Here is a 17,878-nt window from a genome sequence, read left to right as displayed (position 1 = left end):
CACAACGCTTATAAACGGGTGAATTTAATTACTTCTTAGACTAACGCTTAGTCCCTGAAGATTTTGATAGTAACAAATAAACCTGTTCAAATTGAAAAGGAGCACCAGTGAGTTGGGAGATTCAGGGAAATCTAGACTTGGTCCATTAAGTTAGGCTTTAGAATGGCATGGAGGGTAAGGCAGTAGGGGAAATACTGTGGTTCAGGGACTGTGAGACAGACTACAGTAATTACTTATGTGTATGGTTTCGTGTGTATGGTGATGTTTTTTTTCCAACGAAGTACACATGGGCTAAGATTTTCGAAGCTCTCTTAGCGCTAAGATAGTCTTAAGTTAACGTTAATGTTTGGCCATCTTCACACTAGGAGAGCTTCGAAAATCTAGGGGTGGTTTATAATAATGAGTCCTTAATTCTCCAGAAACGCATAGAAAATTCAATTTGTGACAGGATATATAATTTGGAAATTAGACGCGTCTTTCTCAACAAACATATATTTGAGTAATGATAACATAGAATGTTTTCCCTTGATATAAATATTGAATTCTATTTCAAAACAACTTCGGATAAATGCTATAACAAAAGTAACATTGACTAGGATAATCTTTGGACTTGTTTATGCACGATACTGTACTTTTGGTATCAGTGGTAACTATGGCAACACATGAAATGCAATTGTCAGCGTTGTTCAGCGTCCGTATTTCAGACTCGCGTCAACCTTGTACATTCAACTATCCGCTGTAGATAATAATATCATGATCAAGAACCGATACTGTATATAGATTATGCAATGATAACGTTTCAATTATATTGACAATGAGATCAAAGAGAGGTGTTAAATTAGCTACGTCAAAGTACTGTTTTTATTGTAGACAAAATTATATGCCACCTAATAGTCTGTGTTACATGTCCCCTTCCGCCTTCTCACTTTTCAGTTTAAAAGGAATTATTTCTTTCTAAAGATATTATAAAAAATCAGAAACTGAGTGGAGTCTAGCCACCCAACAATACTCCTATGAAAAGAGACTCATTCAGTCTAGCATACAAGGGGGATAACTCTATATATTTGTGGCATTTCTAAGCGACGCGATGGAAGAAAATGGCCGCAGATGTTTTTGTTGACAAAATCGCTAGAATATACCAATAAAGATGGAAGAAGAGCAAAGAAAGAAGAAATTAGAAGCAGGAAAAGAGAAGGTGATTAATTTCTGCACAATTTCCAGTTATTTGCTTTGTTTCACGAGCGTTGTATTCGTTTTGTGGCTTTCAAGACATGTTGGCACCGGTAAGGCCAACGTGTCAAGGTATGTGATTGGGCATATGCCTGCAGTAAAAGTTTACAAGAACGCTATGGAAAAGAGAAAAGTGGTTCGCTTTGATATTGTTTGGTGCGTTGGTTTTATTTTTGTGAAATCCGGACTGTAATAGTACGAAATCTGCCTTGAAACGAAAAGAAAGTGCATTTCCGGTTTGCCTGTTGATTTTGATTGACAGGCTGTCTGTCATGCATCATTTCATCGTTATGCATGTTTGACTTCGATCATCATGACATTGTGCAACTACAAAATCGCAGTTTCTGCACATAAAACCTAGACACTGTCCTATTAACGGTGATGACAATCTTGAAATCGTTACTTTCACTTTGGCCAGCAGTTTGCCAGATGGGGATGGGAGGGGGGATGTGCTCCCTCCAACCTTGGCGGATAGTGTTATCTTGTCAGTATGTAACCTGACACCATTTATCAGAGTTACAGCAGATGTGCTTCCTAATGTTGATACAGGTGTACGTCTTGCAGTATAAATAGGTTACAGATTACCAATGGATGCATCACAAAGAAACCAGTGAACAGCTTGTCCCCCAGCAGATATATATTTATTCACTTTCTTTGAAATTTTAAATAAAAATGAGATAAATAATTTTTTTTTAGCTCAATGCCTTCCTCCTATTTGGTCATGTTAGGGATGCTTATCCTGTGACTCAAACATTTTCAGGCTTGTGGATTGCACTTTTTTAACACTTCAAAGCATGAAATAGATAGTTGAGGAAAGGTGGAAAACAAGAACAAGAATTAATGGTTGTTTTGTGATTTTTATCATGTTAAAATTATCTATTTCATCAGCAGCATAATTGGATGCAAATATGAACTATTGGTTCACAGGGCTCCAGATAAGGGCAGTATCGGCGTATGTACGGAAAAAAAATATGCACGATACGGTAGGAAATAATTTAAAAACGTAGCAGATACGCACCACAGCAATGGTGTACGGTATTAGAATCATTTACATACATATTTATCTGAAAAGAAGTATTGTTTTATTGTTTATTGCCCTGTTTACACAAAAGTAGCAATATTGTTGTGCATATATGAAACGAAACACAAGATTACTGATAGTTCATTAATTTCCATTCAGTACTCTAAATGTACACTTAAGGTTTTCCAGTACTCGTATATTGAACAAATTAGGAGTACGTACTCCTGATGTTGAAAATGTATCTGGAGCCCTGGGTTCAAAAGTGCATTATTGTTTAAATTATATTCATGTAAAATTACTGAAACATGCTGAATAGTTTACTTGCAAACATCAGCCGGTAATATAGAGAATAGTTGGCTGTGTGAGCAAGAACAGCTTTTGTTCTCTTTACACTTATCATGCTCAGTAGGTCTGAGACAACATGGCATAGTTCATCGTTATATTTCAGTCAGTTTATGGGGAGAGATAAATATCCTCCTGTTTTCTATCATTTCGATCATAAGTAACTATGATGATTGTGCGAGATGTAGGGTAGCTCAGTGGTTAAAGCCTTTGTTTGTCATGTTGTTGTACTTGTTGGTTCAACATGCTAAACTGTGATAGCATCTCATGTGTACCGGGCAAGTCATGTCAAACATGTATACTGGCAGGTGTACACATTTTGAAGGTTCTGTGTCTCGACTCTCACAAAATAGTGCCTACCTTTCTGAAAGGGTGGAAAATATACTTCATTGCTGAAAACAAGGAAACTCATGAAGTGATTGAAGTTGTTGTTAAGTGACCATATATCATGACCTTGCATCGGAACGCAATAGCTAGTCACAATAATATTTTCTATCATGCATGAAGAGCACACGATGCACATGCACACAGAAACAGAAGTGCATGTGCCCCTTGGGGAATTGACAAGAGCAATCACATACTTAAATTCCTCAGACTGAAAATGTAAGTGAGCATACAAGATGGCAAATGGTAGGAAGTATCCCATGTGTAATTTCTAGATTCTGAGACAAGTACCATGAAACAGGAAGGGTTGTAATGACACCTGGACTTGCCCGGCCTACGAGAACAACACCCTAGACATGATGGTCTCCTTACATTCATGGCACCATGCAGTTACCAGACTCGATTATTTACAGACCGCCACCATATAGCTGGAATATTGCTGAGTGCGGCTGGCTAAACTCACTCACTGCTCCTGTTACCTATACCTGTACACATTTTTTAGAGAGTGTGGAAAGAGTTCCGTCCGTTCCCCCATCTCTTTCTTCTGCAGATTATCAGAGGTAACGCAAAGACGTTCGACCCTATATGTTGTAATTAATTTTGGAGCTTCCAGTTATATTTGTGAGTTCTCTAGTAATTGTTGTGTTAGGTTTTGTTAATAATTGTAGCATATCTTAATTTATAATATTATTTGGGATGGGGGGACGGGAGGAACTCTTACCGAGAGTGTTTGTTCTAAACTTGCCTTACACACCTTATAGGATCACACCTTTTGCCCAGTCTGAAATATTCCATGTAATTTATATCTTTTCTTCAACCAGTTTTTATGCGTTCTGCACAAAGTTCTGCCATATCTTAAGCCATTTTTTTTTAAATTGAGCCTATTTTGGACAAATGTATCTGTGATTTGTGAAAGAACAGGCAGAACATGGACATGAAATTGTACGTTTATTATTTTTCTTAACCTAAAGCTACACAAATTCTGAAAATGATTACTTTAAATTGTCCTAACACAGAAATACCAAAACGTGCACCTTTTTATATACTGAGATCCGTCGTTTGCTTTGTATTGAGAATTGCTGCAGTATAGTTTGGAGATTGTATGGCAGAAGGATTGAACATTCTGCATCAGTTCTGCACAAATATCATCTTGTCAAGTTCTGAGTCAAGAGGACAATTCTTCCAAATATTCCACAACTGCAGAATCCTGGCCTACAGCAGGGACTGATGGGTTGCACAAATAGTATGGTGCTTGTGGATCATTGAAGCCAATTTAGTTGTATTTCTGTCGCTGTTTTACAGTTTAGTCGGGGCAGTGGGATAGCCTAGTGGTTAAAGCGTCCGCTTGTCACACTGAAGACCCTGTTTCCATTCCGCACATGGGTACAATGTGTGAAGGCAATTTCTGGTGTTCCTGTCATGATATTGCTGGAATATTACTAAAAGCGGTATAGAACCATACTCACTACATTTTACTCTCTTCATACAAAATTGTTACAGTGAAACTTCCCGTCCATAACTTGATGAAGGCCTCGTAAATACGTTGAAATTTATCATATTTATTGTACTTATACCTGGAATATCCCAGGATCATTACGGAGAGTCTCATCATTGAGGTTAATCCCTTCAGTGAATTTCACATGTTTCCCCTTTGAATGTTGGTTCACTGCAAGTACTAGCCCTTCAAGTATTTCCTAGCACTAACTAGAGGAAAGTTAGATGTTGGCACACATTGTCATGCATTTGACATTAAACTGTGTTGGAGGCAGAAATAGAAACCTTATTAGCAATAATGACTTTTGTAAGTACCACGCACTGTGAAGATGCGGACTAGAATTGATGATCAGCAACTGAAACGTTAGGCTAGATCCACTGACTGATGCATGTCTTTGTAACCTAGTTTGGTAGGTTGATGCTCTTGATGTCAATCACTAGATTGTTTGGCCCAGACTTGATTATTTACAGAACGCTGTCATAAAGGTGGAATATTGCTGAGTGCAGCGTTAAACAAACTACTGACTGATACAAGCTGTAATGTTATACTGTTGTCAAGCAAGAGGCTGAGACTCTATACCAAAAAGTCACACCATATTAGAAGAAGCTGTCATCCATGAAGTGTCCTGCCTTTCTTTTTACCCAACCATTTCTAAAATGCCAATCAAACAGACCTGACGAGGAAGATGATGACCATTCGGACTGCAACGATTCACCCAGACCTCGATTCGATTCGATTTTCGATATTGGACCCTCGATTTGATCATTTTTGATTCGATTCTTCATATACAAGTATAAACATCAGATTTCATTTAACTCCTAGAATCGGCTTTTTTAGCATGAAATCCATCAACTTGGCGATGTCTACTAACAACAATTCTCATTGGATAATTATCCCGGTGTCAACCAATCATGTTTCACCTTATGTCAGCGCTCAAAACTGAGCTGTGTGGAAATGATTTAAATAGGTATTCAAATATCGAATCGAAATAGTGATAATGGTTGTCGAAAATCTAAAGTAAGGTGTCAGATTCGATTTTCGATGAATCAAACTGAATCATTGCAGCCCTAATGCCCAGGGCTCCTGATGATATTGTTTACGTCCGTGAGTATCTACATGAGGCATCTATTGTATTGATAGTCTTTGGGTAATCAATAGTTTTTCTCTGCTGTGTCCAGTTTATTGGGTCTTTTTAGACCAGTAACAAGGTAGTCACCACTGGTCACATTGAGCTAGTCTGCAGCTCCCTTCAGACCAGTGGTCACATTGAGCTAGTCTGCAGCTCCCTTCAGACCAGTGGTCACATTGAGCTAGTCTGCAGCTCCCTTCAGACCAGTGGTCACATTGAGCTAGTCTGCAACTCCCTTCAGACCAGTGGTCACATTGAGCTAGTCTGCAGCTCCCTTCAGACCAGTGGTCATGTGTGATGTGTAGAGAATGAGAATTAAACTACTGGTCCATCTAGGTTGTTACAGTTCTCGAAGCAACGGATTAGTGGCTGTGTCTATCCTAGAGTGTGAACACACATCTTTTCTCCACTTGATGGTTTTCAAGTGACTTGTAATATGTATCTGTTGTAGGGCTGCCCGAAGTGTTACATCAGACATAAACTGTCAACACCGATATACATGTCTAATTAACATTAATAACAAAACACAAGCTGGAGCATCTTGTGGGTGCATTATTCACAATGGTAGACTAGGGTTCATGTGTGTTGCAGTAAATAAAGTCTGTAAAGAAAAATGGTATCCATGTTGATAAGGATACATTTGGAGTTGCAGTTTAATCTGTTGTTGAAAAATGCCAACAATAACAGCATTCTTTAACAATATAAATAACACTGACATGTAACACAGGCGGTTATGACATGAGGTTTTCAAGATTTTGTGATTATTTGTATTTAAAGAACTCTAAATATTTTGTTATTATCTGGAGCTTTGAATGATAAATCCCTACTTTGGTGCTTGTTGAACGGGTGAAAACATCATCGACTCGTGAGATACATGTTTACACAAGGTTTACCAATGCCACAAGCTATGGTGTGGAGATTGTTATTGTGTTAAACATTGCTCCTTATACATAATACTGAGTTCTGTTGACATGAAGGAATACTTGAGTATTGATCAGCCGTGACATGAAGAAATCAATGACAGTGTTCATGTCCTTTGTGTCTGTCCAGCATGTTACACACGTCAATATGTTGGAATACATTTCACCAACTGCACTGATTGTGTGATCGACTCGTGAGATGCTACGTCTGTCTCCGAGCTGGTAGCTGCATGCAACACGCCTGGATGTAGTGGGGTACACAGGTTACAGTGTTACAGTACACAGGTTACAGTGTTACCGTGGTTACAGTAGACTCAGTGTACGTGTGTTGACCTTGTGTTCTGTCGGTGTGACCTCGACCTGTTCCAGCAGAACTGAGATTAACGACATGGACATGGTAGGATATTTCTTTGATATATTTAAAGTGTCTGAAATCAGACATGGAAGTCAATGGATCCTTATAACCATGATAAAAATGTTGAAAATGTGGTCCTTTTGAGAAGGACTTGAAAAAATAATGTGTCATCTTTTTTACACCAATAGATTTTGTTGTTGGTCTACGAAGATGTTCAGGAGACATTTGTGTTGTGCATCTGTTGTTGTCTGGATCCTTTGGCCACCCGTGAAGATCTGGGTTAGAATTGGTCTTCAGCAACCCATGCATGTCTCCACCCGTGAAGATCTGGGTTAGAATTGGTCTTCAGCAAACCATGCGTGTCTCCACCTGTGAAGATCTGGGTTAGAATTGGTCTTCAGCAAACCATGCGTGTCTCCACCTGTGAAGATCTGGGTTAGAATTGGTCTTCAGCAACCCATGCATGTCTCCACCCGTGAAGATCTGGGTTAGAATTGGTCTTCAGCAAACCATGCATGTCTCCACCCGTGAAGATCTGGGTTAGAATTGGTCTTCAGCAAACCATGCGTGTCTCCACCCATGAAGATCTGGGTTAGAATTGGTCTTCAGCAAACCATGCGTGTCTCCACCTGTGAAGATCTGGGTTAGAATTGGTCTTCAGCAACCCATACGTGTCTCCACCCGTGAAGATATGGGTTAGAATTGGTCTTCAGCTAACCATGCGTGTCTCCACCTGTGAAGATCTGGGTTAGAATTGGTCTTCAGCAAACCATGCGTGTCTCCACCTGTGAAGATCTGGGTTAGAATTGGTCTTCAGCAAACCATGCGTGTCTCCACCCGTGAAGATCTGGGTTAGAATTGGTCTTCAGCAAACCATGCGTGTCTCCACCCGTGAAGATCTGGGTTAGAATTGGTCTTCAGCAAACCATGCATCTCCACCCGTGAAGATCTGGGTTAGAATTGGTCTTCAGCAAACCCCCATGAAGATCTGGGTTAGAATCTCTTCAACCCACCCATGAAGATCTGGGTTAGAATTGGTCTTCAGCAACCCATGCGTGTCTCCACCCGTTAAGATCTGGGCTAGAATTGGCCTTCAGCAAACCATGAGTATCTCTACCCATGAAGATCTGGGTTAGAATTGGTCTTCAGCAACCCATGCGTATCTCCACCCATGAAGATCTGGGTGAGAATTGGTCTTCAGCAAACCATACGTGTCTCCACCCGTTAAGATCTGGGTTAGAATTGGTCTTCAGTAAACCATGTGTGTCTACGCCGTTGATCACTGGATTGTCTGGTCCAGACTCGATTATTTACTGCCGCCATATAGCTGGAATATTGCTAAGTGCGGCGTTAAACAACAAACCAACCAACCTTCTTTGGCTGTAAAGCGTATGGGTCTTTAAGCGTTTTCTGATTCTGTTTCCAACAAATATTGGAAAAGTCACCTCCCAGATGACTCATAAATGTTGGTCCCTCTTGGCAGTCATGAATTATAAGTGGCCTTGACCTATTGTCGTGACTATAAGACACGTTCGCAACACAAAACTGCTGTAAAACTGCTGGTGCATCCAACAGTAATATTGATCACTTCATCATGAGACCCGAGGTTCACTGGCTTGTTGCCACTCATTTGATTGGCGGTTGTATAGATGTTTGTTTCTATATTCAATATTATTGTTCATAGGATAGCTCATGGTGTGTTAGCTTTCAGTGGCTATTGCTTGGGTTCTATTCCAAGGCCCTTTGACTGCACTTGTCACCTGATGACATCGTGGATATTGTTTTAGCACTGTCAGAAATAAATGTTCCCCATTGGGATCTGAATGAGACTTGGTCCCAAGTTGCCAGCATATGTGTGTCTCGACTCTTTTACATTGAGCGGTCAGGCAGTCACGTGGTTTATAGCTGTTCATGATATCAATCTCTGGCTTGGTCCGTATTTGGTTAAATAAGGCTTTGTGTTGCTGCAGTATTGCTGCGTGTTGTGTTAAACATCAACCAAACAAAGACACATAGATATCGCATTGATTAGTTACAGGTGCCAGCAGCAGGACATTAGGTTCATAATTCTCATGTGGCATTAGAAAACACCAGAGGGATTAGAGAACACTTGACTGGTACAGGACACCAGAGGGATTAGAGAACACTTGACTGATACAGAACACCAGAGGGATTAGAGAACACTTGACTGGTACAGGACACCAGAGGGATTAGAGAACACTTGACTGATACAGAACACCAGAGGAGAACAGAGAACATTTTGACTGATACAGAACACCAGAGGGATTAGAGAACACTTGACTGATACAGAACACCAGAGGGATTAGAGAACACTTGACTGATACAGAACACCAGAGGGATTAGAGAACACTTGACTGATACAGAACACCAGAGGGATTAGAGAACACTTGACTGATACAGAACACCAGAGGGATTAGAGAACACTTGACTGATACAGGACACCAGAGGGATTAGAGAACACTTGACTGGTACAGGACACACCAGAGGGATTAGAGAACACTGGACTGATACAGAACACCAGAGGGATTAGAGAACACTTGACTGATACAGAACACCAGAGGGATTAGAGAACACTTGACTGATACAGAACACCAGAGGGATTAGAGAACACTTGACTGATACAGAACACCAGACTGAGGGATTAGAGAACACTTGACTGATACAGGACACCAGAGGGATTAGAGAACACTTGACTGATACAGAACACCAGAGGGATTAGAGAGAACACTTGACTGATACAGAACACCAGAGGGATTAGAGAACATTTGACTGATACAGGACACCAGAGGGATTAGAGAACACTTGACTGATACAGAACACCAGAGGGATTAGAGAACAGGGATTAGAGAACACTTGACTGATACAGGACACCAGAGGGATTAGAGAACACTTGACTGATACAGGACACCAGAGGGATTAGAGAACACTTGACTGATACAGAACACCAGAGGGATTAGAGAACACTTGACTGATACAGAACACCAGAGGGATTAGAGAACACTTGACTGATACAGAACACCAGAGGGATTAGAGAACACTTGACTGATACAGGACACCAGAGGGATTAGAGAACACTTGACTGATACAGGACACCAGAGGGATTAGAGAACACTTGACTGATACAGAACACCAGAGGGATTAGAGAACACTGATGACTGAGAACACTACATACAGAACACCAGAGGGATTAGAGAACACTTGACTGATACAGAACACCAGAGGGATTAGAGAACACTTGACTGATACAGAACACCAGAGGGATTAGAGAACACTTGACTGATACAGAACACCAGAGGGATTAGAGAACACTTGACTGATACAGAACACCAGAGGGATTAGAGAACACTTGACTGATACAGAACACCAGAGGATTAGAGAACACTTGACTGATACAGAACACCAGAGGGATTAGAGAACACTTGACTGATACAGGACACCAGAGGGATTAGAGAACACTTGACTGATACAGGATTAGAGAACACTTGACTGATACAGAACACCAGAGGGATTAGAGAACACTTGACTGATACAGAACACCAGAGGGATTAGAGAACACTTGACTGATACAGAACACCAGAGGGATTAGAGAACACTTGACTGATACAGAACACCAGAGGGATTAGAGAACACTTGACTGATACAGAACACCAGAGGGATTAGAGAACACTTGACTGATACAGGACACCAGAGGGATTAGAGAACACTTGACTGATACAGAACACCAGAGGGATTAGAGAACACTTGACTGATACAGAACACCAGAGGGATTAGAGAACACTTGACTGATACAGGACACCAGAGGGATTAGAGAACACTTGACTGATACAGAACACCAGAGGGATTAGAGAACACTTGACTGACACAGAACACCAGAGGGATTAGAGAACACTTGACTGATACAGAACACCAGAGGGATTAGAGAACACTTGACTGATACAGGACACCAGAGGGATTAGAGAACACTTGACTGATACAGAACACCAGAGGGATTAGAGAACACTTGACTGATACAGGACAGAGGATTAGAGAACAACTGATACAGGGATTAGAGAACATTTGACTGATACAGAACACCAGAGGATTAGAGAACACTTGACTGGTACAGGACACCAGAGGGATTAGAGAACACTTGACTGATACAGGACACCAGAGGGATTAGAGAACACTGGACTGATACAGGACACCAGAGGGATTAGAGAACACTTGACTGATACAGGACACCAGAGGGATTAGAGAACACTTGACTGATACAGAACACAAGAGGGATTAGAGAACACTTGACTGATACAGAACACCAGAGGGATTAGAGAGGGAGAACACCAGAGGGATTAGAGAACACTGGACTGATACAGGACACCAGAGGATTAGAGACCTTGAGGGATTAGAGAACACTTGACTGATACAGAACACAGAGGAGAGGGATTAGAGGAACACTGGACTGATACAGAACACCAGAGGGATTAGAGAACACTTGACTGATACAGAACAAAAGGGGGATTAGAGAACACTTGACTGATACAGGACACCAGAGGGATTAGAGAACACTTGACGGATGCAGAACACCAGAGGGATTAGAGAACACTTGACTGGTACAGAACACCAGAGGAGAACACTTGACTGATACAGGACACCAGAGGGATTAGAGAACACTTGACTGATACAGGACACCACTTGACTGAGAGGGATTAGATTAGAGAACACTTACAGAACACCAGATTAGAGAACACTTGAGAGAACACCACTTGACTGAGGGATTAGAGAACACTTGACTGATACAGGACACCAGAGAGGATTAGAGAACACTTTGACTGGAGGACACCAGAGGGATTAGAGAACAGTTGTTGGATTAGAAACAAAAGTTGTGGGATAGCAGAACACCAGGGGATTGTAGAACACTTGACTGATAAAACAGAACACAAGAAGGGGAGGTGTTTAGAGAACACTTGAAAACTGATCAGTCCCTTTAGGACACTTCACTAGTTTCACAGGACACCAGAGGAGTTCCTGAAAATGAAGAGCTTATGTATTACTATTATACTTTAAAGGTCAGTTTAACTGAATAGATGTTTTAAGTTCAGAGATGAACGTGAGTGTAGCAGCTGATGTTCTTCTCTTTGCTCCAGTTGGCTGCATTCCGGAAGAAGAAAGCTAAGAAGAGACGGAAGCCAACTGATGATGATGCGAGCAGCCAGCGAAGCGGCAGCCACGCTGACGCGTCATCGTGTAGTGATGTGCAGTCCCTCACAGGAGATGTATGTGTTGCCACAATCAGTTTGATGTAGTGTAGTGATGCAGGTCTGTTGTTTGTACACTGTTGTGTGTGTACTGTTCATGCTGTTGTGTGTGCACGTATGTGTATGCACACTGCCTCATCTGTTACTATTTCCTTTTGATTATTTTGTTGTTGTTGAGATATTTCACCACAAGTTGATAAGTAACTGAATTCTCTTCTCATTAAAATCAATTTGCTGTACTAAAATGTGAAGACATCCCTTTTCCTGTCAAGTTAGAATGACTTTTGGGAACAATGAGCAGTGAAAAGATTTACGAAAGATTGACATTGGCTCATCAGACAGCAGCTTCCTTGAGCTTTTAGTCTTGGGGCGGTGAGGTAGCCTTGTGTTTAAAGTATTCACTCATCATGCCGATTCCCCACATGGGTACAATGTGTGAAGCCCATTTCTGGTGTCCCCCGCCGTGATACTGCCGAAATATCGGTAAGATCATTGCAAAGACATACTCACTAATGTTGAGAGTTTAAAGTCAGAATAGATCGAGCGGGAGACTAATCCTGACTAGGCTTTGTCCCATCAAAGTTTCAATACTGGACCCAAGAAATGTGTAAAATTGTAGGGTTGTCCTTCCCAGGCAGTACTGAATGTCTTCCTATTGGTGTGGTCATCGTTGGGAAGTGAGGAAGAAATGATGATTCACGACCAATAAGGACTGGATCAGTGGAAGGTTGTTGTGACGTAACCTGGGATGGATCAAGATCTTGGTGTAGCAGTAATGTGAACTAAGTAATGCTTGGGATTTGGCAGTATTTTGTGGACCCTCAGGGAAAGAAATTCAGCTGAGATTTGTGTAGTACTGATGCAGTGAACCAGATTATAGATATTCATCCAGCATTTTGAAGATGTGAGGCAGGAAGTATCCTGTATTTACCTGTCACCAGACGAGCTACTGTACGATGAAGGGGGAATGTTTGCTTGGATATTGAATGTGGTGTATTTCATCAAGTTTAGAACAAAGCACCTGCCAATTGTCATCCTCTGCATGTAATATGGGAGTTAACAATAATCTACGATCTTCAGATTGTTTGTTACTATTACTAATCAGCTTTACACTCACTCACTCATAATGTTTTTTGTTTAATGAATGTTGTAAACATCTGTGCCCTGCAGCTTGTCCGGCTTTCCTCCCAGACGACACACTGTGATATTTGTCAGGAATACCCAATTCACTCACTGTTGTTCAATTGTTGTTGCATGTTTTGCATGTGCATGTTGATTGTTGTTTATTTCAGAGTGACCAGAGTTCTGTGGTCAGCTACAGTGGGGAGGAGTGGTCAGCAGAGGTAGGTCAGGAGGGGCACCTGCTCCAGGGACTAACCAGTATGGCTGTTATATCTCACTCATTGCACAACTTGTACACGTCAGTTTGTCTGGGGGCTAGGAAAATATCTTGTTGCTGGTGTCCTGATGTAATTTACAGCTTCTCTTGTCCTTCAGCAGCTTCCCAGGTCAAGGGAGGTAACTAATAAAAGTCCAGATTCCACCCTTTCTGAACAAATCTGGAATATGGGAGTTTAATTTTGCCTTAACTAATGAGTCTATATGTCTATATACCCTGAGTTCCCTAAATGATGGTTACTAGAGTTGTGGGTCCTGTTTTGTTGAAGAATATAGAGAACAGGAAACACACTGAGATGTCGATGTCCACTGTATGTAGCATTGTCTCTCATGTGTGAGTGAGTGAGTGGGTTGAGTTTTACGCCACACTCAGCTATATTCCAGCTATATGGTGGCGGTCTTAAAATAATCCAGTCTGGACCAGACAATCCAGTGATCAACGTCATGAGCATCGATCTACGCAGTTAGGATAGGATGACATTTGTCATCCATGTCAGTGAGCCTGGCCACCCAATCCCATTACGGTTAGTCGCCTCTTAAGACAAGCATGGGTTACTGAAGATGAATTCAAAGCCGGATCTTCACGGATCTCACATATATACAATACACCTCAGTGAGAGTATTATTTGGGAAATATTTTTTTGAAAGTTTTAGTTGTGTAAATGTGCTGACGATGTATCCTTGCCGAGGTCATGTAACACTCTATGTCAGTGACACCCATGATGTCCTGTGTTGTAGGAGGCGGACCTGCACTCCTCCGTGTACTACCAGACGAAGCTGGTGGACGCCACACGACGAGTTGCTGAGCTGGAGGAGATGATTGAAGGGAAGCAGCTAGCCCTGGACAAGGTGTTGCAGGAGAACGACCTGCTCCGACAGCAACCCAAACAACAGGTGAGACTCACCACCAGGGAAGCTTAGATAGAATAGGCCTGCATTACATTGGTATGTTGCAAAATGGATTGAAAATGTCAACCCTGAGCTATAGCTGTGCCATTGCTGATACTCTGCTAACTTCGGGGTGACAAGTAAGTCACGTACATGACTGGTTTGTGCGGGAAAGGGCAAAGGGAGATAACTTGTGGGTGAGTGTATTTATATGTCCCCTTCGGGAACTTCAAGGGATTCAAGTGTTCCACTACCATTCGAAGAGGAAAGGGAGATAAGCAAAAGATCATGAGTCAGGATAAGTATAAAATATCAATTTTACTTAAAAAATTACATTTTTCTCTGGAAATATCAAGCAGATGTAGATGATAGAAATGTAGAATTGTTTCGTAGCTGTAGGCGAGTTGTATGATGCTTGTGGTTAACAATGAAATTGACATCCACTGCATTAATGTTATCCTAGTTACCATGGTTATCTGGGTCTCACATGTTTGTAAACTTCTCATCTACAGCAAAAGACTGAAACTGTTGATAGTGAAAACAACATAGCAGAAGGCAAAGTGGTCGTGGCTGAAATGAGGGTAAATACTCACTGTTTGCTGATTACAATATTGTCTGGAAAAAAGCGTGTCTGTTGAATATGTTGGAAGCTGGCTTGAACTAAGAGTTTGTGACATGAATATCTCATTGGCACTTTGCCCGTAGGCAGATTGGAAAAAACTTTAAACTGCCGTTGTGTTGCTCTTTTGGAGGTAAAGCCATCCTTCCAGAGGAATAATCCAACCTGCCATGTTTGTGTAACTTACGACAGATTATCACAGAGCTTTAGCAACTGACAAACAAACTTACAACAATCTGTCCAGCTTCGTAACAAGTGAATTTCCTTTTCTTGATGTCCTCTCACTGTTTTCAACTACGTTCTACACTCAACACAAAGTTTGCATAGGTTGAAACTAAAACTATCACATTTTGTTATTCAGTTAAATCATTTGCTAAAAGCATAACATCCGTTTTCAGATCCATTCTGGAGATTTGCATTCAGCATTGGCACAGAGGGACCTCATCATTCAACAGCTGACCTCACGACTCAAAGCAACAGCCGAGAAATCTGCCCAAGACTACACGCAAGAGACACAAACACTAGCCCACCAGGTGTCTCTGCTCCAGCAACAACTCCAGCAGGTAGGCCTCAATTTTTATGTCTTTCAGTAGCGTTAAGTTGAAATTATTCTTTGTGTACAGTTGTACGAAGGTTCAAAGGTGCCACAGACTGTCATCTGGTGCTGTCTTGGATTGTGGTCGCTGTGTCTGTCCCAATACAAGAGTCATGTTTCTGAGGCGTCCTACACATCCTTCAAGTAAATGCTCGCTTAACAAATGCTTTTTACCATCTGAGGAAATATTATACATGTCTGGCCATCTTTATGCCATGGTCATTATTTAGATTTGTGCTTTTAAACAGGTTATTAGTACCTAACGCTTTGATTGTGGATTGGTGTTCCGTTCAGTTACTGAAATGGTTGTGTAGCGTAATAGCTACAGCTCATGTGAGTGAGGACAACTGATTGAGGTGGGCAGGATACAGGTTTAGGGAAGATATTTTGTAGGCTGACAAGTGGGTCACTAATTGGGCTAAGACAGATTGGAACCTGTCGGTCAAGGGAGACAACTTTGAGATGCCTCGCTCAGACACTGCCCCTTGAGTGATGAAGCACCAACATTTTCTTGTACTGAAAACAATGTTGGTGAAGTTCTTGGATATAGATTTACCATTAAAATTACTGTTAGTCATCTGCAGTGTTTAGCATAACCTACTGGTTGTCATGGTTACGGGGTACTGGTGTCGGTAGAATGCTACGTGCAGGTAGCAGTCCATTTTGTCTCCATCTTTGTGTCAGAACACATGGTGATGTAGAAGCTATGACATCGTCAGGAAAGATTGTCAGTAGAGACTGAGGTTAATGTGTCTCCAAATCCTGTATGGGGAAAAGCGTCAGCTGAAACAAGCATAATATGATATATGTCAACTACAAGAAAGAATACTATGTGGTGAAATGCTGATATAAGCTGTGAACATATTTTCGTCTGAAATAGTTTTCACAAGAAAACAAGAATGCTCAGTGTTCTGTGGTTTATTTTCACCATCCTTGGTTCTGTATGGCATGCCGGCACATAATTAGCCACCAAACATTATTCCCATCATTACCCAAGGGGTGACAAATTCCCGTCATTACCCAAGGGACAACAAATTCCCATCATTACCCATGGGGCAACAAATTCCCTCATTTCCCATTGGGTAACAAGTTCCCATCATTCCTCATGAGGCAACAGATTCCCATCAGTACCCATTGGGCATCAAATTCCCTCATTTCTCAGAGAGGAACAATTCCCCATCATTTCTCAGAGTGGAATATTTCCCTCATGTCCATGGTGAACGTTGACATCATATCTCATCTTTTTCCCTTTTTTTCGCGAATGTTTGTCGGGTGATATTTTAGTCATTTCCCTGCTGTTTCCAATGCAAAGATGGACTTACAGAGCAATTTGAACATTAAGGTGATTGGGTTTGTATACTGTGTCTAGTTCTAGTTTGCATTGAAATCCTACGTCATTTGAATATCAACCCTCAAATTTTTCTCATATTTGGGATACACTGTAAATCATATTTAAGGAGTCGTTGTGTGCATTCCCATTTTAGATGTTAACATCCAATGTCATGATCAACAGCTTTCCTTGTTAAATTTGCCAACACAGGAAGCAAATTACAAATCAAGTTTGTCCTCTGAGCACTTTCAGTTTAAACACACCTTAATATGAAATAAGCAGTATGAATATTAATGTTGAATTTCACTTGTTTGTAATCATTTTTGGTTTTGTTTCTTTTTGAAAAGCTTGAAAAAATTAAATAAACAAAAATCTTAGAAAAGCCATGTCTGGTTTCTGCAAGAATGTTGAGATTTCCAAGGGTTGCCATTCAAATCGTTCTTGTTTTGACCAACTGCAGTTACTTCCCATTGTTTGTCACACTCAGACGCTCTACAGATTCCCTGTTGCAATGACTGTTATGCTTAGAAAGTGTTGCTCAGTCCAGTCTTTGCTTGGATTCTAACACAAGTGATGGTGGGGATGCATGTAGCCACAGGACTATCTGGGACAGATGTGTGTCTGGATACCATAAATATAGCTGTAAAACTCCACACTAGCTGTGTCTAGAGTCTGTAACACGGCTGTGGCCAGGAGCTGGTCCAGTTTCTGGGGTTGAATTTCACTTGTCCACAATAGCTCCAAGTTACACACCAGGGATTACATGCTACTTGTCCACAATAGCTCCAAGTTACACACCAGGGATTACGTGCTACTTGTCCACAATAGCTCCAAGTTACACACCAGGGATTACGTGCTACTTGTCCACAATAGCTCCAAGTTACACACCAGGGGTTACGTGCTACTTGTCCACAATA

The 17,878-nt window shown here is 41.2% G+C and overlaps 1 protein-coding gene across 4 annotated transcripts in view; it reads left to right on the top strand.

Annotated features, from left to right (window-relative positions):
• The first annotated feature begins 1,089 nt into the window (after positions 1-1,089).
• Positions 1,090-17,878, top strand: part of LOC124281674 (A-kinase anchor protein 9-like) — a 146,936-nt gene continuing 130,147 nt past the window's right edge. For 3 of the 4 annotated variants that reach the window (XM_046717611.1, XM_046717613.1, XM_046717610.1), the window contains exons 1-6: positions 1,090-1,195; positions 12,021-12,149; positions 13,424-13,474; positions 14,268-14,423; positions 14,930-14,998; positions 15,435-15,599. In XM_046717611.1, coding sequence (XP_046573567.1) covers positions 1,148-1,195; positions 12,021-12,149; positions 13,424-13,474; positions 14,268-14,423; positions 14,930-14,998; positions 15,435-15,599 — 618 coding nt within the window. In that variant the 5' untranslated portion in view covers positions 1,090-1,147. The remainder of the gene's footprint in view (positions 1,196-12,020; positions 12,150-13,423; positions 13,475-14,267; positions 14,424-14,929; positions 14,999-15,434; positions 15,600-17,878) is intronic. The other variant, XM_046717612.1, reaches the window with a different exon arrangement.

The sequence above is a fragment of the Haliotis rubra genome, unplaced genomic scaffold, assembly GCF_003918875.1.
Source record: "Haliotis rubra isolate DU_JTF1 unplaced genomic scaffold, ASM391887v1 Scf288, whole genome shotgun sequence".
NCBI classification, from domain to species: Eukaryota; Metazoa; Mollusca; class Gastropoda; order Lepetellida; family Haliotidae; genus Haliotis; species Haliotis rubra.
This window is presented reverse-complemented; position numbering and strand designations above follow the sequence as displayed.